A 26,437-nucleotide genomic window follows, 5' to 3' on the forward strand; every position below is an offset into this window, starting at 1 on the left:
GTCAAACCAAATTGTCATCATCTATGGTAATAAAAAAATGCAGTAGCAAATTTTTATTTACATGATGTGCTGTGAAACTAAAATACTGTTTATCTTTCTTTGAATCAAACCATAGATCTTATTAATATTTTCTTTAATTTCTTTGTGAAAATAGTGGCTTGCAAACTGCAAAGCAACGTTTGCTGGGGGCTCACGAGATGGAGTTATTACTTGCCAGCCAGGGGACTCCGAAGAGAAGGTAATGAATGGCCAGTATTATTTCTCTCCTGTAAAGTGACCTATGTGTGATGTGCCTTGTTCTTGAACCCACAAGAGCCTGCTCTACTTCCTCCTTGATTCTGCGCTGGGCTTGGGCATGATCCAGTTTTCACACTTTAGGCTTGAAGCTATTGTTGTTGCCTCAGTCCTGGCCACAGGAAATGGGAAGTATTCACAGGAGGTACTTCTGCTGTCCTACTCTAGACAAAGAGGCAGAGTTGACCCTAACCCTGTGCTCTCCCTTTTAGAAAGACATTTCAGCAACAGTTTTCCACAGTGTCTCTGAAAATCATTCCTGCTGTACTCTTCTTCCGTGTTACTCCCATTTTATCTTCAGCTGTTACAGTCTCCGTCTGCCCAACAGCAAAAATTGCCCGGTTGAAATGCACTTAGACCAGTAGTTACAAAACAATGACTGTAAAATGGCCAGCAAAATTATTTATGCCGTAGATAAGTATTTAGAGCTAGGGCAAAATATCTCTTTATCAATTTTTAACAAAAAAATTCATATACACATGTACATATATATTTATTTGTTGTTTATGTTTCTTTGTTCCAGTTAAGGAATCATATTTTCTCATATCAGTACCATCAGCAGTTAATACCATTATTTGATATACTAAGTATAGGAAACAGATGATATCTTGGTGATGTATAATGACTTAAGGAATGTTATTTTGTTGGGCTGTTTCCTTTTGGAAGAAAGACAGTGGAGGGATGGGAAAAAGAGGGGGCTGGACAGAATTAGCCAGAATTGGGAAGCAAGCAAACAGCATATAGAAAAAAAAGTGATGCTTCCTCTTCCCATGTATTTTCACTTATAAAAGATAAATGTTACATATTCAGAACACAGACTTGCCTGTTGTAACAATTTTTTTCAAATACCTTGTTTTAATTTTAAGTTGGTTTCAGTTTGTCTGTCTTCTTCTTTAAATCACTTTATTTTCTACTGTCTTTATCTTAACCTCTCCCATCTCTATGTATTTGTCTTCTTGTCTTTGAACTCCCTTGATTTTTGTTTTTATATGCCATTTTCCAAGAATCCCAAATCCTTGCCACCCCTGCATTTTGGCTTCCTTGACCTTATTAGCAAATCTGATTTTCTAATAAATCCTCTGGCTGCAATCACAGGCGGTGGGAAAATTGTTCAATCTTCCCCCACCTAGCGCTGGCACCCGCAAAAGTTAGGCACTTTCCAGTGCATTTAAAGGAAATACTGTTTCTTCTGTAATTGTGATGGTGTGCAAGGAAGTTACTAAAGAGCTATTCTGAAGTCTAAAAAAGAGAACTGGATCTCATACCTGTGCCTCTCCTGCAAGAGGGAGGTGGAGTATATGGCACTGCTGGGATGTGCGTGGGCTCTCTGTTCCCTCTGAACAGTGACTTCAGCCTGTGGTGTTACATCCCTTGCTCTAGACAGCTTAATTTATCTTCTTCATCTCTCTTTTGGAAATGCATAGAATGGGATGGAGAATGACACATCTTGCTGATAACTGTATTGTTTCTTTTTTGAAAAAGTAAAGAAATAACGCTAAGGAGAAGGAATATAGCTGGCCTAAACACATCTAAAAGTCAGTAGATGTCATGTTAGACCTGTGTGGGTTTTTATAACTAGGTGTTCTATGTTTTGGAATTAAATGTGTGTTTTGTGAAGCCAGGATTGGTATTTATACTCCTTATCAGACAGACTGAAAAGGTTTCTTATTCCTTTAGGAGCCCCTGGTTTCTCCCCAGCATTATTCATTCAGGCCAAAATGCATTATTTCTTGGAAGTTGACAAGATGAACAGGCATATTTCTTTTCTTCCCCTACTCATTCACCTCAATTGAAGCAGCTTTTCCCAAAGGAACAATCTGTTTATTCAATGAAAGTGTAATAGGAGGAAGAGGCCAGGGAAACTGAGGAAATGCAATTAGGAAGGGACACAGAAAAATTACTCTTAGACTGGCAAGTATTTGTTTTCTTATCTCTCCACTTCTCCCTCAACATGAAAGGCTAAAGAATCTAATAATTGTATGGGGAAAAAAGTCTGTCTCACAGTGATAGTCACAAGGGAACCTGCCCAAACTCTCAAACTCATTGAGGTTTAGTCTAGGGCCTGAAATCCAAATGAAAACTTCTGTCCGAAAAAAAAAAATTGTTTAGCCAAGCGCAAAACCAAGCTACTCCCAGAAAAGGTTCAGAATAAATGGTAAGGAAGAAAAAGCAACAGCTTGCTCTACAGAAGGCAGAGATCTTAGATTTTTAGAACTCCTCACCTGGTAAAAAGCTTGAGGGGAAAACAGACCCCTTGACAGATGAGACAGATGGGAGACCAAATTCAGCCTTGTCACAAATGGTTGAGTCACAACTGCCTCCTGATGCTGGTAACTAATTTGGCACAGTTTCTCTAATCTGATCTTATTTCAAAATAATTGCACATGATTTGTTGACTATTGTTACTGTTACTGAAAATGGGCAAAGGCAAAAATTGCTTATTCTGACATTAAAGAGGCTTGAAATAGAAATTGTCTAGGTCAGCTGCTAGAGCTAGCAACTTCTGTGGAATTGTGGTAAAATCTTCATGTCCCAGAATGTCTTTCCCCTGCCTTATCATTGCAACAAATTACATGATTTGGATGCGTGTGATTTATAAGCTTTGATGCTACTTTCAGCAACAGAGTCTAAATGACATAGGAGTCAATTTATAGACAAAAGATAACTGCACATGCCATTTTGTCCTTCTTAGATTACTGCATTTACTGGCTGCTTAAAGAATTGTGCAAATGATGCAAGTACTCTAAACATTCGGTATTTTCAGCTGCCAAAACCACTGATTGTGTAGTGCCTATCAACTAATCTAAACCACTTCCCTTACTCTAAGAATTAAACCAGAAATTGAAAAGTGGGAAGGCTATGATCATTCCACCTGGGCCCTTGCTGCTGCAGAAAAAAAAGAAATATCACTTAAGCCAGTAATTAATCTCTTTTCAACTTCCAAGGAATCTTTCATTTTGTGCTGAAAGAGGGAGGAAGTTACAATCATTGGAGAGCAATATGGAGCTGAGCGTCAGTAGCTCAGGGAAATTTTGTATCCAGTATATTTTCTTCCAGTGAAGAAGGAAGTTTTTCATGTAATGTGAAACCCCTTCCTCGCCCCTTTTTTTTTTTTTTGCTTACCCTGGTTTTGGAAGCAGTACAGAGGAGACAGTGTTTTCTGGCAAAAAATACCATGGAATTCACTTATTTGCTGCTTCCGCCTCCCTCTTCCCCCCTTCTTTAAAGTAAATTCCATGGCAAATTAGAAATTATATATGGATTCCATTATTTTTGAAAGTCTAAGTGAAACTTGGTGGCATGCTAAACTTCAGAGTAGCTTAAGAGAGACAACAAGATCTGAAAAAACACAAGCCAGCACACCTGTGGGTTTACTGGAACAGAGTGATCTGTCTGCTCTTGTCCTCTTCTTATCTTGAATTTAGCTTTATAAAGCTTCATTTATGTGAACTGCATGGAAGCCAAGCTATACAGGGGTTTTTTTTCAAGAGTACTAAATAGAATAAGAAACTGTTCAAGCAATGTTAAAGGAAAAAAAAAAAGCATCACAAGAGCTTAAAGCTTAGTTTGTCATGGTTCTATAGAAAAGTAGTGCAGGGTTTGGAGCAACACTTTTCATATGTATATCTTAATAGTAAAGCCGGTGAAAAGAAAACAGACTGAAATGCTCTGTTAGGCTCATCAGAGTTAATATTATTTCACATTTCTGTGTTTCTGTCTTTGTATTGATGGTAAGGTAAATAATTTTAGTAAGAATTCCATATGCTTATTAACACTGTGCATATGCACTGACATCAGGCTATAACTGGGTGGATGTGGTTGTGTTTGTTGCTTAAAGCATTTACATGATGACTATCTTCATGTGAAATGTAATGAGACTGAAATATTTATAAAATCAAAAAAGCTGCATTAAGTGAACACAGAGTGCAAATGTTAGTTCTTAGCAAAGAAAAGAGGAACACTTCTGTTTCAATGAGAGCACTTAGTCCACTAATCTTTGAAATGCTAATGTAAGTCAATTAGAATTTTTATTATTATTGGAACAGGACTTGCACTGACATTTTAATAGCTTCAGAATTTTAAGCCAGTGAATCATTACTGGTAAGAGGAAGGGATACAAGGCTCAACTTGTGACATTGCCATGTAGTTAAACAAAACTGGCATTTTCCACGCATTTTTTTCTTTATGATAGTCATAACTTAAAAGTTATATGCAAAACATTTCCATTGTAATGTGCCAAGTAATAAGCCCAGCAGCCATAAAACTTATCCTGCCAATTTCATTAGATCTATTTGTAAAAAATAGAAGTATTTTTAAACAAGAAAATATTTAGAAATAGTGCAGTTCAGTTTTGTTCATCACTTAAAAATCATTCCTAATTTTTTTAGTACTTTGCAATATGAGCTCTTTTTAATAAGAAAAAAGACAAATTTAAATAAAAGTATTTTTTCAAGAGTTTTCTAACACTATTTCACTGTAAGTTCTTGAGCTGCTGGGTGGGATAAATCTAAACTAATAAATCTGAAGATCTAACTGAGAATATTTAGACTGGAATTTATCATCAGAATTAAAGCTTGATTTTATTGAGAATGCTGTGCATGTTGAATGTGTTATTCCAACCAATTATCAGGTTGAGGCAAGCATTGCTAATACTGCTGATAAGTTATGCTGTTACAGATGGGCTGTGCTTCCTATTGCATGCATTACACTGACACTATACTTTCTTTCCTTTCCTTTTCTCCTGTGCCATGCTTGCTGTGTAGCAAATGGAATCTCTTGCAGTAAGTTGAAGTTCTTTGATATTTTTTGTCCATCTGTGAATGGACTAATACACCCCAATTCTACTGTTTTACTTCTAAGCATGTTTTCTTTTTCGTTATAATTTTCCTATACAATACATGGTTCTAAATGTGGTGGCTAAAATAATTTACTAACATGTGTGTTGTGAAATCAAAAAATACTGTGCCAAAATTTTGACACTTTCATATGCTGTTTCAAATGGTCATTTACATACATTTTTACAAATCAAGCTTTTGAAAGGATGTTATATGCTGGGGCAGGAAACATTATTTGTTATTTTAAAATTATTAATTTTCCATTTTTCCTAGTGAAAAACTACAATTTTTAGTTGGCAGTTACATTTCAAATGGGTTTTGTGTATGTGTTGATGAATAGTTTCACCACTATTGGTTTCTCATAGTTAGGAAGAACAAAAATTGAGTTTCTTGATACAGTTTCTAAATATTAAATGAGTCAAACTAGAACCATTAGTTTGACCTTAGTTTGTTTTCATTCAGGTTAACAGCCACAAGGGTGAAACTGAATTATTGTTCTTCAAGGACTAAAAAAAAAAAATCCAGTGTTACAAGCTATCGTGAGATGGGTTTTTTATATGATGTTATGCTTGTGTTCAATTAATTATTAACTCCCTGACAGCTCCAACTATATGTGTATGTAACTGCTATGTAGTGTTGCTAGGTCTCCAAAATTTGAATAGAGTGAAATTGATCCCTGCTGGGGAACCTCAGGCTGAGTCCCTGCATGGGAGCTGAACAGGACCAGGGAGGAAGCGAGTGTCCCTGGGCTGGTGCTCACTCGGGTGAGCGATCAGCACCTTCCCTGGCCGGGCCACGAGCCAGCCCCTGATGTGCCCGAGCATGGTTTGAGAGAAGACAGAAGCCAAAGCCATCTCCAGGAGACTGTATCCAAACAATCAGTCTTTATTTTGGGAAGAAAATGGTTAGCCACACAATCGCAGGTTTGGCAGCACTCTGTGCCCTTGGTTACAGAGAATGGCCCCCGGGCAGGTTTATTTCACTGGCAGTGTTCCTCATGCCCTACCTCTTTGTTCTGATAGGCTTTGTCCCTGTCCACAAGTCAGTTCTGCCCTAGCACATCTGCTCCCCACCGTGCATCTGCGGGGCCTTCTTTCTGGATTTGTGGGTCTTTGCTGTCATATCCAGTCTGGTGGGATCACAGAATGGTTTGAGTTGGAAAGCACCTTAAAGATCATATAGTTCCAATCCCCCTGCCATAGGCGGGGACAGCTTTCACAAGACCAGGTTGCTGAAAACCTCATCCAACCTGGTCTTGAACACTTACAGGGGTAGGGCATCCACAACTTCTCTAGACAACCTGTTCCAGTGCCTCCCTACCCTCCACATAAAGAAATTCTTCCTAACATCTAATCTAAACCTCTCCTCTTTTTTGTTTAAAGCTATTTCTCCTTGTCCTACCACGACCTGCCTTGGTAAAAAGTTACTCTCCATGTTTTTTATATGCCCTCTAAGTACTGGAAGCCTTCTCTTCTCCAGGCTAAACCCTCTCATCCTGTCTTCACAGGAGAGGTGCTCCTGATGCTTCCCAGGATGTGGTTTGCCTTCTGTGCTCTGAGCGCACGCTGCTAGCTCAGGTTCAGCTCTTCATCCAGGAGAACTCCACAGGGCTGCTCTCAATGAGTTCCTCTCCCAGTCTGTGCTCGTGTCTGGGATTGCCCCAGCACAGGTGCAGCCCCTTGCACTTGGACCTGTTGAACCTCATTAGGTTCTCCTGGGCCCACTTCTCAAGTTTGTCTGTGTCCCCCCGGATGGTATCCCATCCTTCTGTGTCATCTGCAAACTTGCTGAAAGCCTCCTCCTTGCTGAAATTCCTCCTCTCCATTTGGGACAGGAGCACTCCAATGCTGCCCTCCAGTAATAGACATTAAACATAACAACGCAGATACCAGATCCAGCATGGCACAGAGCTCAGACCAGACTGGTGAATTTACAGTGCTGAGCTCTGCTGCTCTGGTGGTGCTGAGGTGTGAGCAGCCCCATCTGCCTGGCTTTCAGCAGGACAAACCCTGCTATGCTGACACCTTCTGGCTTGGCACTATCCTCCTGTTCCCACTTTCATCCACAAACCCCCTTTTGAAGGAGACTACCTCTGCCTCATTTTTGCAGTGCCCTTGGCTGTCTGTTCTGATGGGTAATTGGTGTCCACCTCACCCTGATGAAAAAAGATGAAATTTGCTTTTGACCTTATCCCCTCAGCCTTTTGAGGCTGGTACAGAAATTTGGGGAACTGGAATGCTTTGTGGTTCTAATTTTAGCTTATTAATAAAAAATGTGGCACTTAAATGTTGAACCATATGTAAATAAAACACTTCAGTCAAATTAACATTTATAATGTATTTAAAGTACTTACTTTTAGTGTTTGTGCTGAATTGCACAGTCCCAAATTCAGCAAAGAGCTGCAGCACATGCTGGTAACGAAGTATGTGTGAAGTGCTTTAAAGAAGAAAACATTAATAGCTTCTCCTTTTCTGCCAATTTTGGCATGAAACTCTGCTTTAGTTCCTCCAAACAGATGGAAGTATCACTGAGCCCACCCTTGGTCACGGTGTCTGTTACGGTAGGCAAATCAAATACAGTTGGAAGTCTGTAAGGCTTTCTTGCCAAAGGGTCACTGCAAGGTCAGGACTTGTACTTGCAGGATTTTCACTTTTTATACAATTAGCCAAAGATTAAATGTCCCTCCCTTCTTCATCATGATCTAGCTGTGGAACTACAAGATTGCCCTCCTGTTAGAGACAAGAATACCATAAGCATATTAACTTGACCTCTCTGGCAGCTGTGCCCATCACCCATTATTTCAGTGTGTCTGACATCTTCTATGTCATGCTGCACTTTACACTGGAAGAAACATGTGAATATTCATACTGCTCTAGTATCTACTTTATCTGGGAGAATACTTCATAGAAGCCAAATACCCTCTTACACCTTAAACTCCGTCCATCTGTTGTATAGTTTCTTTCAGATGGTGGAAAATCCATGAGCAGTGTTGTAAGTTCCAGGGCTGGCATTTCCTCCTTCTCACTCCTAGACAAATGTATCACCTCTGTGTCTCTCTCCTCAGAGGAGCAGGCTGGAGCTTTGACCATCTTGGACTACTATTTCACGGCTTCTGTCTTCGATTTCCATCCCTTAGAAGAGGTCTTTGACCTTATCTGAAATTTAGGAGTTTCATGTTCTGTGCAGGGAAGTCTCTTCCCCTATATTCTGTTTCTGCTTTCCAGCTGCAAACTGGAGACAGTGAAGCTAACCAAAACAGAATATTTTGAAACCGATGCTGACATGTGCTATGTGACAGCTAGCTGTCATAATTTTATTTTCAATGTCATATATGACTTAGCTGCAGAAGAAAAATCATTACTTATTTTCTGAAAGAGTATATGATCATACTTCAGTAAAATAATGTTTTTGAGAACGAGCTATCTCAATGGGTTTTGTTAGTTACCAAAAATTATCTAAACTCACTAATATTTATTAATTATTTCTTCTACAAATCTTTTCTTAGCAATTGGAACTCTGTCAGAGATTATATAAACTGCACTTCCAGCTGCTGTTGCTTTTTCAGTCCTACTGTAAACTTATTGGGCAAGTGCACGAAGTGAGTTCCATGCCAGAGGTATGTAACAAACTACAAAGTCCTATACTGAAAATTTCACTTTATTTTCATGTTCTTATTTTTACCTTCTCTGGACTTAACAACAAGGATCCCACTATTTCACACTGACAATAAATCTGCAGGCATACATAATCAACTAAATTCCTTAATGTCCTGTATTTTTAATTCTGTAATGTTTACAAACCTTTTTCTTTAAATATTTTGACATGGCACACTCTTACTTTTGACCCAAACAGCTTTTTGTTTTTAGATAAATCTGTGAATCTTACTTTAAAAAATTTCACAAGAACAGTACTGTTAGTCAAGTTTATTTTCAGCAGTTGCTTAAAATATGTAATACTTTGAAACTTCTTTGAGGTGATCACTTTAAGCTGAATGATTATCATTCAAGGAAAGATTTAACTCACCATTCCATGTGTATTTTTCTCCTGGTAAGGAGAAAAATGTATGTATTTTAAACTATTGAGGAGAAGAAGAGAAGAAGTTGTTGTATTCGGCTTTGTAAAATAAAATTTGAAGCTATTACATGTATTTTATGGCATATTATAGTAGTTTAGATATGGCCTATAAACAGAAATTGTTTTATCAGATGTGCTGTTGGAGTAAAAAGAGTTTGACTATTTATTGTATCTTAAGGATACAATAAATTGTATGTTGTGAAGGCTGGCTCACACTGGGCTGCACACTTTTAAGACAAGACAGGACAATAGGTATCTACTACTACTAGAGAAGTATTAAGTTTTTAAAATATTTTGTATTCCTTATAATAGATTTCTGTAAGTGTATTTCACAGTTACTGTTGTTAAATTGTTATAAATAATGCAGCCCATGGAACTGGGAAACAATTGTACAAAGAATAGCTATTTTACTATGACATTTGCATATTTTGCTGGAGCCATAAGCTATTACTTGAAGGAAATTCCATTGTCAGTTCATGTGACAATGGTTATTTTTAGCATGTAGGAGCATGAAAAAGTAGATGTTTGGAAATTATTAACTACTACTTATTTATGAATCTTTTTCCACATTAACTTTTCAGCCTGAGAAAGGGTTATACATTTCTTGTCCATCTGTTAATCATGTCAGATGCTGCATGTGTTTGTAAATAAATATCAACATCTTGCTAGGAGAAGTACGTGTTTTCTTCAGCTCTTCCGCTATGATGTGAAAAAAGTAGCAAGGGTAAAAAATAAAAGCTTGTTTAGATATGCTCCTGCATTTTAGCAAGACAAAACTACAGCATAATGTTAAAGGATGCACAAAGGTAAAAAAAAACCCTGTAGTTTGCTTATTCTCTCTATTGTACAGAGATCAAGAAATGTCCTTGTATTAAATTGGGGTCTTTTCCATAATGTGTGTATCCAATGTATTAGTAAGGACAAACTTGAAGTACCTACTCCATGTGGGGTTTATGGAGAATGAAAATACCCATCTCTCATTTTTCTCCTTGGAACAGCTGTTAAATATGTCAAGAGAACTGAGTGAGCTGAAGAAAAATCTGAAGGATGCTACTGCTGCAATCGCAGCTGAGCCTCTGACAACAGAATCTGAGCCCACATTCAACTCTACTGAAGCAGCTATTCAGTCCATGCTGGAGTGTCTGAAAAACAATGAACTTGTTAAAGCCGTCAGACAAATAAGAGAATGCAGGCAAGTTTTGCTACATGGTTCATATCAGACTTTCATGTTATTAGAAAAGTATGCATTTATTATCTTCCTAATGAAACATAATGCACAGGATCAGCATGATTAATTAATTGTTTCAACAAGGAACATGGGGGTATTGATACTGGCTTTTGGAGAGGTGTGCCCCAAGTAACTATCAAACATATGCTTGCAACAATTAAGATGTTTAATTCCATTCTGTAGATCAAAAGTCTTGTGAAGCTCTTGAAATTCTTTATTGAGTTAATTCCTTACAGGTTCATGTCATTGGTGCGAGCTAACATTCAGCCCAGTTTCACTTACACCTATTTGAATGAGTTTTCTTAAGCATTTTTTTAGATAATGGAAATTCCACTTTTATGTGTGTTCAGTGCCTGATACTAGAACATGAATAACAAATGAGTGGTGTAAAACAGTGAGTTGCTTTAGGCTTACAAGCGTGTGCAAGTCCATTCTTCTAGCGATCTCTGTCACATAGCTTCTGTCTCTGCTCATAAACCCATAATGAAATGCCTGCTCTTTTCCTGTTTCATTGCAGGATTTTGTGGCCCAATGATATCTTTGGAAGCAGCTCTGATGATGAAGTCCAGACACTACTGAATATTTACTTCCGCCACCAAACCCTGGGTCAGACGGGCACCTATGCACTGGTGGGCTCCAACCAGAGCCTGACTGAAATCTGCACCAAATTAATGGAACTGAACATAGAGATCCGCGACATGATTCGCAGAGCTCAGAGCTACCGGGTGATCAATACTTTTCTTCCAGACTCCAGCGTTTCCGGCACAAGTCTCTGACAGGACCCTTGGGCCCCCTTTCAAGCTGGGAGTGCTGTCCTGTGGGAGTGAGGTGGCTCGATGTCTTCTCAGCCTTACAAAGGTTTGGTCAAACTGTACTCACTCTTGTTACATTTAGGATTTCCTCTAAAAAGCGATGGGCTGAACTTCAAACACATAGCAATACTGTAAGGACAGAAGTAGCATAGAGCACCTGGGACAACATCCTTTGTTCTGTGTTGCACAAAAACCAGTTAGCATTTCACTGAGCAACTGCAACTCACTACTGAAGAAGTGACTTCCATTGCATACCAAAGCCTACTACACTGAACAATACTTCCTTTATAGCAAATTAATTTTTGGTTGGCAAAAGTGCAATGTTTCCTTCACAAAATAGTATTTTTTGTTAAAAAACAAACCTTGTACATTTTTTCCTTTTTTTTTTCTTATTTAGTTGAGTGAAAGATAGGCAGAATGAAGCTGGCCACGGAATCTCACAAACTTATTGGTCAAAAGCTGAGAGCCTGTGTATATGAAACAAACTGTAAACAGACTATAATTTAATGTACACTGTAATTTGAGTATGATTACTGTATCTTAAAACAATGAGCTGCTATGAAGTACATTTCCTAATGATACTAGGCTACTGTCTCTGAAGGTACTGGATCATATTGTAGAGGTCTGTTCTTAGGCCCCCCCAAGGATCATGAAAGGTCTTGATAGATTTTCTTTTTTTTTTTATTAAGGACCTTGGCTGCTTTTTAATAGAGGTTTGCTTTTATGAATATATTTATACTATGAAAGGATGGTTGATCTAATTTAACTTGCCATTTTGTAGGAGAAAGTCCCATCACAGAGTCAAATCTTTTGAACTGTTAAGCATGCATATTTTTATTTAATATAAATTTTGAGTATAAAAAGTAAAAATATTAACGTGAAATGCAAGTTCTCATGTTAAGTTTCTTTAAAGAGAAGTCTTATTTTATTTGTAATGTATATATAAAAGTCATACTATATGGTTTTTTTCTTACATTTAACTGCTGTCCAGTGTTAAATGTATGCATGTAAATCTGTTGCACATCTGAGACACTTTTATTCTGACAACTATGTAACTTATTCACACTGTAAATACACTTAACTGTTTTTTGTGAAGTAACTTTGAAATCTGGATTAGTACATCCATTTAACTAAAGTATAAAAGTCGTATATAGTCACAACACAGTACATGCTTGTTGTGAAAATTGTGTTCTTGTCCGAATCAGTACTGTTGCATATGGTATCCATGATCTGCAGCCCTCCCAAAGAATACCTGGCTCCTGGTTTATGCTGAAACCATTCATAGAAAACAGCAATAAATGTAACTACAGCTTGATGAAAAAAATCCTCACAACTCAGCCGGGAAGAGTAGAACATCAAAAATAGTTTCATTGGTCTTCTGCTGCCTGTGAAAGCCTCTGAACTTCCTTCTACCCTAAAGAGTGTTTTTTACACTGTCACAGATACTGCCAGTCAAAAGGATTTTCCCCTCCTTATTTCAAACATGGGCAGCTTACATCCTTTTCCTGCCTATTTTACAGCCATAGTCTTGTTCTGGCAGATAGTCTTTGATTACCAAGCAGCTGTGGTTTTTATATATACACTTGACAGAGGCAGGGGGAAGACACATTTGCATTTACACCAGACTTGATGCTCCAGAATATTTGCATCTTCCACCCCAGTTCAGTTTGAGTGACTGAAGGAAAAATGTGCTAGTGTAGCCTGAGTCTTAGCATTCCCTGAAGACTTCAAAACAAAGTCTACTATCTTTAGGAAATCAAAGGGGTTGCTTCTTTACAGATATACTTTCCTCTTTCAGCCAAGCAGGGTGAAACTAAGGGGTATCAAACTAGTACGAAGTTTTTTTGAACTTTATTTACAGCATATATTCAGTGAAATTACATACTTTAAGTTATTATATTTTACAATAGTACCGAAGTCTTCATCCATTATCCAATGCCAGGTCAAAAGCCTTGTGTCAAAACATTGCAATAGACAAAGTGCAAAGAACAAAACAGAACAGGGCACATGGATCAGACAATGTATTTGAAGCTGTAAGTGCTATCACAGGACAGCCTTTTGCCTCTGCAGCGGCCACAGAGTTCTTGGCGATGAGGTCTCTTGAGATCAATATGTCTCTTCCTCTGAGGGCAAGAGCAACGAGTCTTGGAACAGATCTTAAGAAACAAAGACATGTTAGGAATAGTAGATCAAAGAGGATGCACTTCATGTTAGACTAACATTTGGCTTTCCTTAACAGCAACATATTGGGGCTGATATACTTAAGAACTCTTGTGGTAAAAACCCTGTTGTAAAGGTCTAAGAGCTTTCTCACCTAGATGCATAAAACCCTACCCGTAGCAAGCCATAATGCTATATTAAAACTGTTTAGGTAAGCCATCCATGGGAGGAGGGAGGCCCACCCCAAGACACATTTCCCAAATAACATTTCCTAGTGTTTTGATGAAGTCAAGTTTTCTTCCAGATAAAGCCAATATCAAACTCAACAATAAAATATGATAACATCTGACAGTCTTAATGGAGTACAGTTAATTTACCTGGCACTGGATTGCTTCCACTCGATAGGGATTGAAGCCCTTTTGGCATTTGCGACAGAGCTGCTTGAAGTACACCTGGAAAAAAGGCAAGTTCTGTTAGTATAGAGACTTATTCGAGGTGCTCTATACAGGTACCAAGGTTTGTGCCAAAACATCTGATTTGTCAGAAATTTTATGCCGTTCTTACAAATCTCAGGAGAAGAGAGATTGTTAACTACCTTGTTGCTTCCAGAAATGCACCACACGTAAGCACTCTCCCATCTGGTCTTGCAGTGTTTGCAGTGGAAATAGCCATACTTCTGCTCCAAGAACTGCAGAGACAGAGTTCACTGAGCATCTTCCAGCAGCCTGAGAGCACCCAGCCCAGCTCCCTCAATACTACTCCCAGAGGATGGTGAGACACAGAAAAAGGTTGCCCAGGAAGCCATATGGAAATATTTGAAGCCGTACTGAATGGGGCTCTGAGCAACAGTGTCTAGTGGGTGACATCCCAGCCTGTGGAAGGGAGGTTGCATCTGAATGATCTTTAAGGTCCCTTCCAACCCAAACCATTCTGCCATTCTTTGATCCACACGTGTGGGTTTTCACAGGCTGGAGGCTCTTCTACTTTAGGGGAGACAGAGCCAGCCCGGGGCAGGACAGAGCTGCTCATGAGGCGATTTCTGGCCTCCCTATTTGAGGGTTCGCCCCACGTCCCATCCCGGCGCACCTGGAAGGCAGCTCTCTGCCTGGGAGCCGGGGTCTCCTCCCGCCGCGTCCCCACCGGCTCCTGGCGCCGCGGCAGCGCGGCCCCCGCCGGGCCCTCCTCCTGCTGCTCGCCGCCGTCCGCCGTCGGGGTCTCCGTGGCCGCCACTGCCTTCTCCGCGAGCGGCGCGGCGTCGGGCGGCGCGAAGAGGCAGCGGTCGGGCGCGGGTGAGTAGAGGGCGAGGCGGCCCGGGGTGCGCAGGGCGGCGGGGTTGAAGGCGCGGGCGGGCGGCAGCGTGCGCGGCCCCAGCGAGCACTGCACGGCCGCGTCGGCCCGCAGGCTCACCTGCACCGCCGCCTCCTTCGTGCTGGCCCGCCGCGGCCACGGCGCCAGAGCTGGGCCCACCTGCGACAGCAGCGCCTGGAGCTGCGCCCGCCGGTAGCTGTCCAGGTAGTCGGAGGGCAGCGGCGTGAAGGGCCCCCCGAGGAAGGGGCTGATGCTGCTGCTCTTGCTCTGCTTCCAGCTGGGCTGCTTGGCTGTAGTGTCCCAGCTGCGGCTGAACGCGGGGCTGCTCCTCAAGTTGTGGTACGCGCTGAAGGGGGAACAGACGAAGCTGTCCATGATTATCGCCGCTGAAGGGTTAGCCCTACCTGTGTCCCTGGCCTGCTTTTATATTACCTGGGGAGCTAATGGCTGCTAATTGATGGGGAAAGTGGGGGCAGCTGGAGGAGGGCGGCTGGTGGCAAGGGAGGGCCGGCCTGCTTGCCTTCCTTCTCTGCCAGACTCTAATGATGGAGAGATGTTATGCAGCCACATCTGGGAAAACCACGGCCTGCGGAGCGAGGAGAAGCCTGCTTGCTCACAGTTCCTTCTCCTCGTGGTCTTAAAAGAAGGAAAAGGGGGTTTGGGAAACTAACAAAGTTCTCCCCTGGAGAACTGAGCAAAGAATCCAGGCGATTACATCTCTGAAAATAAAGTCTTTACTGGTATTAGAAAGGTCAGAGCATCCCCCTTCTTCCATTACTTGGCGATTATCTACCTAGAACTTTTTCTATCAACTGAACAGCTTCAGGAGAAGATGGAATATTCCTGTATACAAACCTCAGTAAGGGAAAGCAGTGGCTTAATATCTGTATATGAAATAAGCATTAATAAAACAAGCAAGTCATAAAAGCATGTGCATATTAGACTAATAGTCCTTCTTCCATCATTACATCACTTCTGTTCAATTTTAACGTAATACAGTTAAAATAATGTAATTAAATCATCCAAACTGTGTATATAACCCTTAAATCCCTGGAACTGCAGTGATGTGAAATCCTTTTATTTGTATGAGTCCTCACCATCTTTATAAATGTGCTGCTTTATAAAATTCACTGGGCCAGCAAGAGAGAGGCTGGAGAAGACCTAATAGGGATGATGTCCTTAAATGTTCACAGTGTATCTGACACTTTTAAGTGTCTGAGATAAATCAGTAAGAAACAGCATTTTTACAGGGCACAAAGAGGTTAAAATTCAGGAAACACATTCATAATTAAATGAATCATCTCCACGTTGTGCTTGGGTTTTCGAAGCACTGTCAAAGGTATCAAAGGTATCAAAGCAACAATAGGATGTTGATATAGCCATGTTAAAACTTAATTACTGCAGTGTAGCTGCAAAAAGAGTAAGATTTTTAGGTGCTTTGGGAATGGGGATGAAAATCAAATTGGAAACTACATGCGATCATTTAAACCAACACTTTTGAGTTCCTCTAAAATGCTTTTAGAAGAAAGGGAAGAAAGTTACTGCAGCTCCCCAGACACTGCAGGGTTAGAAGTTAAAGTTCCTTGAAAGGACGAGCGATGTGGAAAATTATTGTAGGACAAGAAACTGATGAAAATGACAGATGATTAAGCAGGTGATGTGATGAAACTGCAACATAAGGGCTGGTGTGGAGAGGTAGGAAGAAACCCCTTTATGGCACCATAACAGATGTACATCCCACTAAAATAAAGATGGTAAAGTCAAAGTAAGAGAGATGTTCCATACAACTTGAAGTTGTTCCATCGCCAAAACCAAGAATTTAATGAAGAGACAAAGCAGGAATGGACTTGTATGTGGAGGATAGTAACATTCTCTTTATTGGAATGTCAACGACCATTTCATGTGGCATGGCCTACAAAACCACCTGAGAAGCAGAGTCTGAGGCTTGCACAGTTCACTTGCCCACGGCCCTGCCGCTGGGAGCCTTTCAGAGTCTTTTCCCGAGGGGGTCGGTGTTGGCTGCTGTTGCCCAGCAACGCGGGCCACGTCAGCCATGGATGTGCTACTTCACCCCCTCGCCTCTACACGCGTGAGTGAAGCTGCTAGCGGCCATCCCGGCTCAGGGATGCACCCTATCTGCTCTGTGCGGAGTCAGCCCTTACGGCGGGACAGCCCTTACGGCGGGCACTACGCGTCCGCCCCGTGCAGGCCAGGCCGGCGCGGCCGAGGCGGGGCCGCTTCGCCGCCTCCTCGCCGGGAGGCGGCCGCGGCAGAGGGCGGGAGCGGCGGATGCTCCCGCTGCGCAGGCGCGGGGCTGCATTGGCGCCAAGCTTCGAACAGGACGGCCGGGCTGGGGGTGTGCGCTGCCCCCTCATCCCCCGCCGCCTTCCCTGCCCGCCCTGCTGTCCTGCATGAGGCGATGCTGCGGCCGCCGCCCCGCCCGAGGCGCCGCCGGCAGGTAACGGCCCCGCGTGGGGCTCGGCCCTGCCCCGGGGCTGCGCTGTGCCCTGGGGGTGTCACTGCCGCCCTGCGGACCCCTCTCCCTCTCCTCACAGCCCGCCGGTGTGGATCGGTGATGGGAAGGGGGTTTGGGCCTGTCCCCGGTGACCCCGCGGTGACCCGGCGGGGCTGCGCAGGCCGCGCTCCGTGCGCGGTCATTGCCCGGGAGGAGCTTCCCCTCATGGACAGTAGCGCGGACTGGTCAAGTCGCACTTTTTAAAATGTACTTCTGAGGCAATGTTAAGTTCCTCGGTGTTCTGTCGTAAGGCAGCCCGTACCGTGTTTTAAAACGCCCGCTTTTCCCACGGTTTTGGTAAGGCAGCGTGTGTAACACGGCCGTCGTGTGGGAAACGGGGTTTTCTGTGGAAGGCGTAGATGTGTTAAACGGTGAACTCTCATTATGTGTTTATTATAATTTTTTTTAATAGAACTGTGAAGCTGGCAGTGTCTGCTCCACTTGAAAGCAACTTTAAATCAAATTCTTGACATGTAAGTTGAAATGGTTGTAAGAGTACATATGTGATAGTACATATTCCATCCTAACACGTTGTAGTGAGTGTGGGGTTTTGATTTGTGTTTAAAATACCTCAGAAGTGTTCTGCGCATTCCATCGTGTCGTGTGTTTGCTGAGTGCTTTCATTATCTCTGGTATAATTCCCTATACTCTTGTCTGTTGTTTTCCCACCATGTTCATCATTGTGGTGTTTCAATGCTCACATCGCAGTGAAAGCAGAACAGGCTGGGCTGTGGCACACCACAAAATGCAGGAAAGCCAGCCTAAGGTATTCAAACAGCAGTGTATGAAAGTGTTTTGTTTCTCCTTAGGCTTTTCAACTGTTCCAGTAATTTACTGGATAAGAAAATGGCTTGCAAATCTGTGGAAAAACCATCTTTCTTTGAAATATTTAAGGCACACTGCAGTGAATCAGGTACAGCTTATCTAAAGTAATTCTTATTAGGATTGCTTTCTGGGCACCAATATTTTGCACGTATTTGCTGTATGTTTCACAGGAAGGCTTTATGCAAGTTGTTAGCTGCTGTTCTTGCCCCAAACCTGTATTTCCTAATACCTAGATTTCTTCAAGTTTTTGTTTGTAGTTTTTATCCATCCTATATGCTTAGTTACTTTTTGTACTTGTTTTTTTAGAGTTGTCACCTCTATACATACCCACGTGTAGACCAGGCTTAGTCTTTTGCTAGAGACACCTGTGGTAGTTAGTAATTTTAAAAGGAACCTGTTTAACTTGCCACTCTGAGCAAAATAAGAGAAACTAAAAGCCTGAGTGTACTTGTGATTTTAAACAAACTGGATATTTTTCTGGTCCTTCAGTTATTTTGTTAATGGTCAGAGAATTTGGGCAGACATCCTTTTGTATTTTGTGGTTATCAGAGTCCAAAGCCATCTAGAAACAAGCAAACCAGAAGTATGGCAGTGGAAGGAGTGATGTGTTTTGCTATTAGCATTTAAATGCCTGGTGTGTTTTCGCATCCTCCATGGAGGAACATTTTTCCTTTTCATGTGGTTTTCTGTATGTTTTCCTTCATAGATTTAGGGCCTATCAGTCTTAATTGGTTTGAAGAGCTCAGTGCAGAAGCACCCCCATACGAGCCCAAATCCTTCGGAGAGGTTGATGGGCCCTCTGGCTGGCTTGATCAAACAGCTTTTAAAACTCCAAGGACTAAACCCTCTACATACAGTCAGCTGGCATCAACCCCACTGCTCTTTAAAGAACAAAATGCAATATTGCCACCTTCTTCTTCTCCTGAAAAAGAGCCAGATCAGAAAAAAATAGGAGCAAGTGAGTAACTTTTTTTTTTAGCCTTCTGTTGCAGCTGGTGATCATTAATGTAATAGATAATGCTATTGCAGAAACTGTGTGACTAAAAAGCTTATTCTAGTAGTCTTCTGAAGATCATCTGTAAAAATGCAGAATTAATAGTGGATTCAGGTTTTGATAAACTGGTAATATATAAGCAAAATTTCCTGTATAAATGATACTGTTGTGGCCCAGACATTCTAAGTACTGTTAATATGAGGGGATATGAACTCAGTATAATCTGTTGACTGCAAATCAAAGTGAATTTTTTTAGTAGTCTAATTTTTTTATGCAGAAGTTTTGAAGCTTTTAAAGGGAGAGAATCATCCTTATCATGATAAAGCGTGAGGCAATCTGTAGGGCAGTCTTTAACCTTTCTTGGAAAGTTTTAGAAGCACCATCTCTTTGAGTTACTAAGGTTGTAAATTGTAGAAAAAAACTACATTTTTCCATTTGGAAAAAATAAAAGGATTTTCTGAGGTACTTCTCATACATTATTTCCAAATCCCAAGTACATCATGGGAGTACATGTCACTCTGCTCCTTTCTGAGGTACCCACCCTCCTTGGACAGCAAGAACATTTTCTATGGAGAATGTATGCAACATTGTCCATAAGAATCTCTTCTATGGAAGAGTTCTGCATACCTGAAGTGTGGTGTGATTGGTACATCTGCTGTGTCTGTGTCCTTCTGATAAGCTTTTCTAACCAAGCTACAGACAGACACAAGACTCCCTTTTATTACCAGAATTGTTCTTAGATCCTGTGCAAATTCTGTGAAGGGTTAGAGTTGTGCTTCGGTTCAAGTACACTTTATAACACTACTTCCATGGAATATTGTAACTCTCTTTGTTTCTGCTCAGCTTCTGCTGAGAACATGTTTCTTCTAAATGTAGCTATTTGTATTTTACAGTGTAAAGGCCCCAGGGAATTCTTGGTTTCAGTAATTTCATTTGGCAGTTTCATAAATGGCAAAGAAAGGAACCTTATGATTGTTTATTTCAGAATGGTCAGTTTTGGTCTGCATATGTGCAAAGTTCACATGTGACTGCCTGAAATACTCTATTTTCTTGGTTAGAGCCAAATGGCTCTTGTGAAAACAAGAGTCTGGATGGGAGCTGATGGATATTGTACCTTGGTGCGGTACTGGAATGCACCTGTGCTGTGCATATGAGCTCAGGAACTCAGAAGCAGAGAGAAATGCACAAACTAAAGTGTAATTTCTGATACTAAGATTGTTTGGAAACTTCAGAGTAGAAATTCCTGTTAGTAGTTGATTGTCCATGTAAGCATTGCACTGTTATAGGATTCTGTTGCTTTAGTGGGAACATTGTCTTTTGCCTGGAGATGCTTTGCAAATAAATATATGCTGCTGACAGTGACAATGACTCCAACAACAGTTCTGGAAATAATTTTTGCTTTTTGCTGCTTGTTTGAATCAGTAAGTGTATGACTTACTAAATTTGAGGGAAAGCTGCACAAACCTGTGTTTGCATGTATTGTATTTTTGCTAAGAATAACTTATGCAATTACAAAAAAGGCACAATGCAGTACATTAAAACTGAAATGGAATGGAATTTGTGACTTGATTACTACCAACTCAATAAATTGACATAATGAGGGGTCTCCTTGGCTGTGCATTTGAACCATGTTTAGCATTGTTTGGATATAAAATTTGAACATATTTAAAATACTAGAATAGAAATTAGGATTGGGTTGTGGGGGTTTTTTTGTTTTGTTTTGTGCTTTTTTGTTGTTGTTATTTTGGTTTGGTTTTGTTCGGGTTTTTTTGAAAGCTTAGCTTTAAACTTCAAAATTGAAACTGTTACCTGGAGTTCTTCAAAGTTGTGCTGATTATTGTATTCTGTGTTGTAGACAGAGAGAATTTGATAAGCCCAAGTAACACAAGAAGAAAAACAGACCAAGAAAATGAAATATTTGCTTCTCCTCCTGGTACCTTCCACAACTGCCTCACTGCTAGGTATGCTAAATATGTCAACACCAATAGAAAATAAGCTGGACCTTAAGCAAAAAGCAATATTTAACCCACCATATTTGACTGTTGAACTTTAAGAGCAGTGAATAATCTTGTACGTCTCGTATGTTTATGACACTTGTAGGTTGCTAAGTGAGTTGAAAATAAAACACTAGCTAAATTCGAAAATGTCCTTGCTTTCAGGTGATCATTCTTCCTATTTTTCTCCTCTTTCACAGCTGGAATACAAAATTTTTAAACATTATTTCAGCTTTCCAGTCCAAACATCCAAAGAAAGAGTAGTAGTGATGTATCATGTGCTTCTCAAGTAGTAAAGCTATTTGTAATATTTACTGAGATTTTTTTAATAATAGCCTTGATTTTTACAGACTTAATGTCTGTATTTTAGATATATTTTATCAAAGTACTTGTGTTGATTATAAGAAGAGTTAAACTAGTTATTTAATTGCAGTCAGTTAAGCCAATTTCCCTAGTTTCATACAGCTTATTATAAAATGCGTGGTTACATTGGAATTTATTCCTTGTCAGACAAATCATCACTGAAAATTAAAATATTTCCTGAAAGAAATATTTTACAGTTTGTAGTAGACTTATGTTAACGTTTAAAATACTGACTGATGGTTAGGAGCAATCTATGTTTTATGTAGTCAGGGAAGTAACTGTGGTGCAAAGAAAAGAAATAATGGAGATGGTAATATATGTAATGTTTGAAGTATTCAATTATTTTAAGAAATTGAGGCATGAAATTAATATTATGGCTTTAATTTTCTTTTGCAGTCCAACTATTTTAAGGAATACTTACAGAACACCTCAGAGAAATAATATCCCTGGTTTGTATCTTCACTTTTTGGTTCTACAAAATATTTTACGGCTCTAGATAAAAATATGTATTTTTTAGTTACTGTTTAATGTCCTTTTTACATGTTTTTCAGGTCCATATGGAAGCTTGTTTTACACACCAAAACTTTTGGAGGTACAGATTTTATTCATGCTTTTTGTTTCCTTTTCCTGAGTTGTACATTTAGAATTTGGCATAGAAGTTATATATATGATTGTTAAATGTATTTCTAGGTCAGAACTCCAAAATGTATTTCTGAAAGTCTGGGAGCGGAAGTGGATCCAGATATGTCCTGGTCAAGTTCTTTAGCCACACCTCCTACCCTTGGTGAAACTGTGATAATAGGTATTTCTGAAAATGAGCAATTGCTAAGGGTTTAAAATTTCCAGTTTTGATGCTGGAAGTTCACTCAGTATGAACTGTTTGGTTTTTTATCTAAAAAAAGACTGAATTCTTACAGTGCTGTTAGTGGGTGCCTTTAGATAATGCAGCCCTAGAAACAGAAAATTTTTCAGAAGTTTTCTTCCTTTGTCTGAGGGGTTAGGTAATATAAATTTAGAAATAACATAGCAAAGCATAGAGAGAGGATTAGGTATGTTTGCTTTGCCCTATCACATAACTAGAAACTGTTGGGCTAAGTTAAAGGGGTTTGTTTATGAAGTGTAAGAAGGTGGCCTGCTGAGTTAGCCACCCAGCAGCAGTGTTGTGTTCAGCATTTTTAACCACTCTCACTGTGCCTGCCATCATAATCAATCCAGTGAGATGGACTGGGATACTCATCCAATTTAAGACCTGAGCTCCTGGGTTCATATTTCCTGGGTTGTTTGGACGGGGCAATTCCTGGAGCTCATTTACTGCACAGCTGCACAAACAGCTGTGTCAGCAGAGCTGTGAATGAGAATGAGTAGGTGATAATTGCTTCAGTGGTAACTAACAGTGTTGATAAACATCAAGCCTCAACCTAAGGTGTTGGTGAAAGTGAGATTTCATTAGCATATGATAAGCAAAATGAAATTTGACTGTATGATTTATTGATGAAAATTCATGAGAAAAAGGGAAGACCTGGTTGTGTTTCCTTAGCTTCTGATGTTGCTCTTTTTCATGTTATTAAACTACCACTGTACAGAGCATATAAAGCATATTAAGAATTAATCCTAGGATTGGGAATTTCTTTTGGGATGTAGGGTGTGGTACTATTCACAAGGCTATTGAGTTGTGTCATTTTGGGTGTTCTTAGGTCCAGAAAGGTGTGAGCTGAAAAGAAGGGCTGGGGGAAGTATCCATACCTTAATGACGGTGTTCTGGGAGATGAGCTGTGGTTTGAGCTCTCATTCTCCCATGTCTTGGATAAGCCTAGTATTTTAAAATAGTGATATTATACTCTCTGCCTTCTAACACCTATGAAAAGAAAGAGCTGCTACACAGAACCTAGATGCTGTGTCTGTGAAACATTTTAATTTATGCTATTCAGGCATTTTAAAAATAGGGTTCACTTTCTCCTTTTGTAACAAAAGCGAAAATAGTACTGCTGTTTTGGGAGGAAGTAGGAAAAAACCCCAAATTCCTGAAAGGCTTGAAGATCTCATCCAGATCTTTGGACAGAAGAAGATGGGGAGTAGTGCCATGAATAACAGCTTTAAAGGGGAATCACAGTGCTGTTTCAAGGTGGTAACTGGAAACATAGCAGAAACCATAACCTGTCATTTGTCGTGGTTTGTGCTGTTACAAAACTGCCTTTGTACACTGTCCTTCATCCTCATCTGTATGACTTTTTAATTAGAACTTTTAGGGTTTTGTAGTTTATTTACAGATTTGAGTGGAATTTAAAATAATCCAATGAAAATCCTCCCAAAACACAGCTGTATTTGAACACACTCAGCAGATAACTCAGGAGAAAATAAATTGACTTGTCTGTCTCCTTTAAAGCTAGAGAGAATGATTCTATTTCTGAAGCAAAGCAACAAGATGGAAGGGCTGATACAGTAAGTAGTTATAAGAGCTATATTGTTCTTCAATTTCAGTTAAGCTATTCAGTTACATGTTTACATTCCTTGAGCCAAGAATAAAAAATTCTGTCGTTTTCATTTTAAGCTCTCCTTTCTGACTGTTTTTTAAAAAGTTACTGCTCACAAGATTAAATTCGGAATACATGGTTGTAGAATGTGTTCTTGCAAATAACCCTCTCTTAGGAGTATTTTTTGCTGTGCTTATTAAAAAAAACCAAAGCAACCCCAACCCCCCAAACCACTTGGCTTCAGCAGCACTCAGTATTATTCAGAGAGGAATCAAACCTAGAAATTATGTTACTTATCTGAAGGTTGATTTGTCTGTTTTTTCCCACTTCCATCAGATTTTTGGAAGTTATTCTTTGGGAATAACTTGTTGATCTCAACCTCTACAATCAAGAGTTGAAATTGATTAATTTCAGTCCTTTGATAGTGGTAGGGAAAGTTCCTGCATAATTGGAATTTGACACTGTGTATATGAAAGCTGAATGATTATTGAGACTGAAAACCAAGGATGACACTAAAAGGATTCAATTATAAATTTAAGTTTGATCCTTAACGATCTGCAACTTCACAGTTAACAAACCGCTACAAGTGAAAATAGGCAAAATGTCTTTGTCCTTCCTCATATCTCCTTTGTTCCCTTTTTGAGAAGATTACAGTAAACTGCTGAACCCATTCACTGCCCTGAAGGTGACTTTAAAATGGAGCCTGATTTGCATCAAAAATGGGGATTATCTGCTTACTTGTTTTTCACCTGTACCCGTGAAAATGTTACCTTTCATTTTAAGAGATGGAGTCAGGTACTGCAGTAAATGTTTTTAGTGTTCTGTCCTTGACTGTTAAAGTGACACTTAATGGTACATAATATAACAGCTTTTGTCTTTGGTTTACAGATTTTGCACAACTGTTTTTCCAAGCATGAAAAATGTCCTGGGATAAGTGATGCAAGTATGCTCTCTGTACCAGAGACAGTAAAGCTAAATGCTGAAGATGACATCAAAGATTTGGGTATGCATTGATGCTTTGCCTAATAAGTATTCGGTGAAGCAAGGCTGAGGATAAAAGTACATTCTGTGATTTGGGCTGTTCTTACGGCTGGTTGTTCTGCCAGCTGTGTACTTCAAGTCCCTGAATTGATTCTCTTTTATATATTAATCTAGCCTTAAAAAAGGAAGTGTCTGTTGAGTCAGTGAATTAAATCAGAGTCCTGGTTAAGCCATGAAAGTCAGGTTATGCTGCCACTGGACAACAACCAAATTAGTACTGTGAAGTGTGTTCCCTGCAGCTGGAGAGGTGAGACTCTGGGAGAGCTCAGACAGAAAAATGGTACAGGCTCCAGGGGGAGCAAGACTACTGCTTCTAGTTATTGAACAGGCTTAACTTTATCATGAAGTTTCATCCCAGCACTCACTATTCTGTGGTGAGCTTGTTTTTTTGTTCTTGCTGTATCCTTTCTTCATTTACTTCACCTGTTCAAAATAGATAGTTCAAAATATGACAAATCCTTTTGGAAAAAAAAGTGTTTCTGATTTCTTTAATTGAATGCAGAAAATATAGAAGACAAGGGAAAAATATTTTCATTCCATGTTTTTAGAACGTGTTAGTGAACAAGTGAAAGTGTAAATTTCAGTGGGAGGTTTTTTGATTTTAGTTGAGAAATGATGGTGGAAGGGGAGATTGTTACTAGAAATTGGTGCAGTATGCAGAGGTGTAAAAGGGTGCTGTAGGGATTCATGCTGGCTAGACAGGACAGTATATCCTTAGGATTTTATGTCTCCTTATCTGAATTGAATGACCTGCCCTAAAAATAAGGTTTGGTGGTACCTGTACGAATTTTAAAAGAATCAGTTTAGAATTTGAAAAGAAGAGCTGAGAATGCTGGCATCAGGAAGCATTGTTCTTACAGAGTGATATATAGACCTGCTGTTTTTATACTGTAGATTCAAATGTGCTGAAAAGAATGTGTTTGGTAGTAAATTTATTCGAGTAATCTGTAATTAGCAAAATACTTTTAGAAATTAAGGACAAATTAATTGATCTTGGTCTGTATTCCAGTAGGTCCTATTACGTTGCATGCTACAGCAGAGAAGATCAGTTAAAACAATGTCTGAGAAAAATAAGAGGGAGAGAAAGACCATTTGTCTTAGAGTTCAAAATAACTCACAAGTGTTGCTCTTTTCCTATGTCTTCCCTTTTTGATAATTTGGCATTTGAAGATGCTGTGTAAAAAAAAGGACAGGTCCACATTTGTAGCTTTCAGATGTTGGTTTTCTCTGGAATAGTGTTATATGATCATAAAATACAATAAATTTTATTAGGTATACATTTTGTTTTAGTTAAAGAAAATAAGATCATAGTATATTAAATCATCAGATAATATCGCCCTCCAGTAAGTTTAGAAGTTAGAATTAATTTCCCTGATTTTTGTTTTTCCCTGGCATAAGATTATTCAGAGTACAGACAGTATCTGTACAGTCTTTCAGTTAGTCCTTATTTTCTTTAATCCTAAAAAGTAATGTCTCTTGTTTAAGTAAAAACAAATAAGCTGTGTTTATGTAGAAAGCTGTAC

The 26,437-nt window shown here is 39.8% G+C and overlaps 3 protein-coding genes across 19 annotated transcripts in view; 2 read left to right on the forward strand and 1 right to left on the reverse strand.

The window, feature by feature from the left end:
- Positions 1-12,407, forward strand: part of FRY (FRY microtubule binding protein) — a 223,706-nt gene extending 211,299 nt beyond the window's left edge. For 11 of the 15 annotated variants that reach the window (XM_038127474.1, XM_038127494.1, XM_038127483.1 and 8 more), the window contains 5 exons: positions 155-238; positions 5,058-5,075; positions 8,635-8,745; positions 10,202-10,395; positions 10,949-12,407. In XM_038127474.1, the coding sequence (XP_037983402.1) occupies positions 155-238; positions 5,058-5,075; positions 8,635-8,745; positions 10,202-10,395; positions 10,949-11,207 (666 nt within the window). In that variant the 3' untranslated portion in view covers positions 11,208-12,407. The remainder of the gene's footprint in view (positions 1-154; positions 239-5,057; positions 5,076-8,634; positions 8,746-10,201; positions 10,396-10,948) is intronic. The other 4 variants (XM_038127411.1, XM_038127420.1, XM_038127451.1 and 1 more) reach the window with 1 other exon arrangement.
- On the reverse strand, positions 11,916-16,460 carry ZAR1L (zygote arrest 1 like). Its single transcript, XM_038127541.1, has 3 exons — positions 14,490-16,460; positions 13,999-14,091; positions 11,916-13,855 (listed from the first exon to the last, which is right to left on the reverse strand). The coding sequence occupies exons 1-3, from the start codon at positions 15,084-15,086 to the stop codon at positions 13,772-13,774; spliced, it is 774 nt and encodes a 257-aa protein (XP_037983469.1). The 5' UTR covers positions 15,087-16,460; the 3' UTR covers positions 11,916-13,771.
- Positions 16,461-16,492: 32 nt separating this feature from the next.
- BRCA2 (BRCA2 DNA repair associated) overlaps positions 16,493-26,437 on the forward strand; it is a 36,130-nt gene continuing 26,185 nt past the window's right edge. For all 3 annotated transcript variants that reach the window (XM_038127554.1, XM_038127565.1, XM_038127570.1), the window contains exons 1-9: positions 16,493-17,169; positions 18,036-18,139; positions 18,758-19,009; positions 20,901-21,006; positions 21,799-21,851; positions 21,954-21,994; positions 22,093-22,204; positions 23,786-23,841; positions 24,762-24,876. In XM_038127554.1, coding sequence (XP_037983482.1) covers positions 17,123-17,169; positions 18,036-18,139; positions 18,758-19,009; positions 20,901-21,006; positions 21,799-21,851; positions 21,954-21,994; positions 22,093-22,204; positions 23,786-23,841; positions 24,762-24,876 — 886 coding nt within the window. In that variant the 5' untranslated portion in view covers positions 16,493-17,122. The remainder of the gene's footprint in view (positions 17,170-18,035; positions 18,140-18,757; positions 19,010-20,900; positions 21,007-21,798; positions 21,852-21,953; positions 21,995-22,092; positions 22,205-23,785; positions 23,842-24,761; positions 24,877-26,437) is intronic.

This window comes from Motacilla alba, chromosome 1 (assembly GCF_015832195.1).
Source record: "Motacilla alba alba isolate MOTALB_02 chromosome 1, Motacilla_alba_V1.0_pri, whole genome shotgun sequence".
In the NCBI taxonomy this organism is placed as follows: Eukaryota; Metazoa; Chordata; class Aves; order Passeriformes; family Motacillidae; genus Motacilla; species Motacilla alba.

Bases quoted from the DNA above. Each gene is read 5' to 3' on its own strand.
- ZAR1L (XM_038127541.1), bottom strand. From the start codon at position 15,086: ATGGACAGCTTCGTCTGTTCCCCCTTCAGCGCGTACCACAACTTGAGG. The intron at 14,092-14,489 runs GTGCGCCGGGAT...CTGTCTCTGCAG, and splicing joins GGCAGAGAGCTGCCTTCCAG to TTCTTGGAGCAGAAGTATGG. The intron at 13,856-13,998 runs GTAGTTAACAAT...CCTTTTTTCCAG, and splicing joins GCATTTCTGGAAGCAACAAG to GTGTACTTCAAGCAGCTCTG.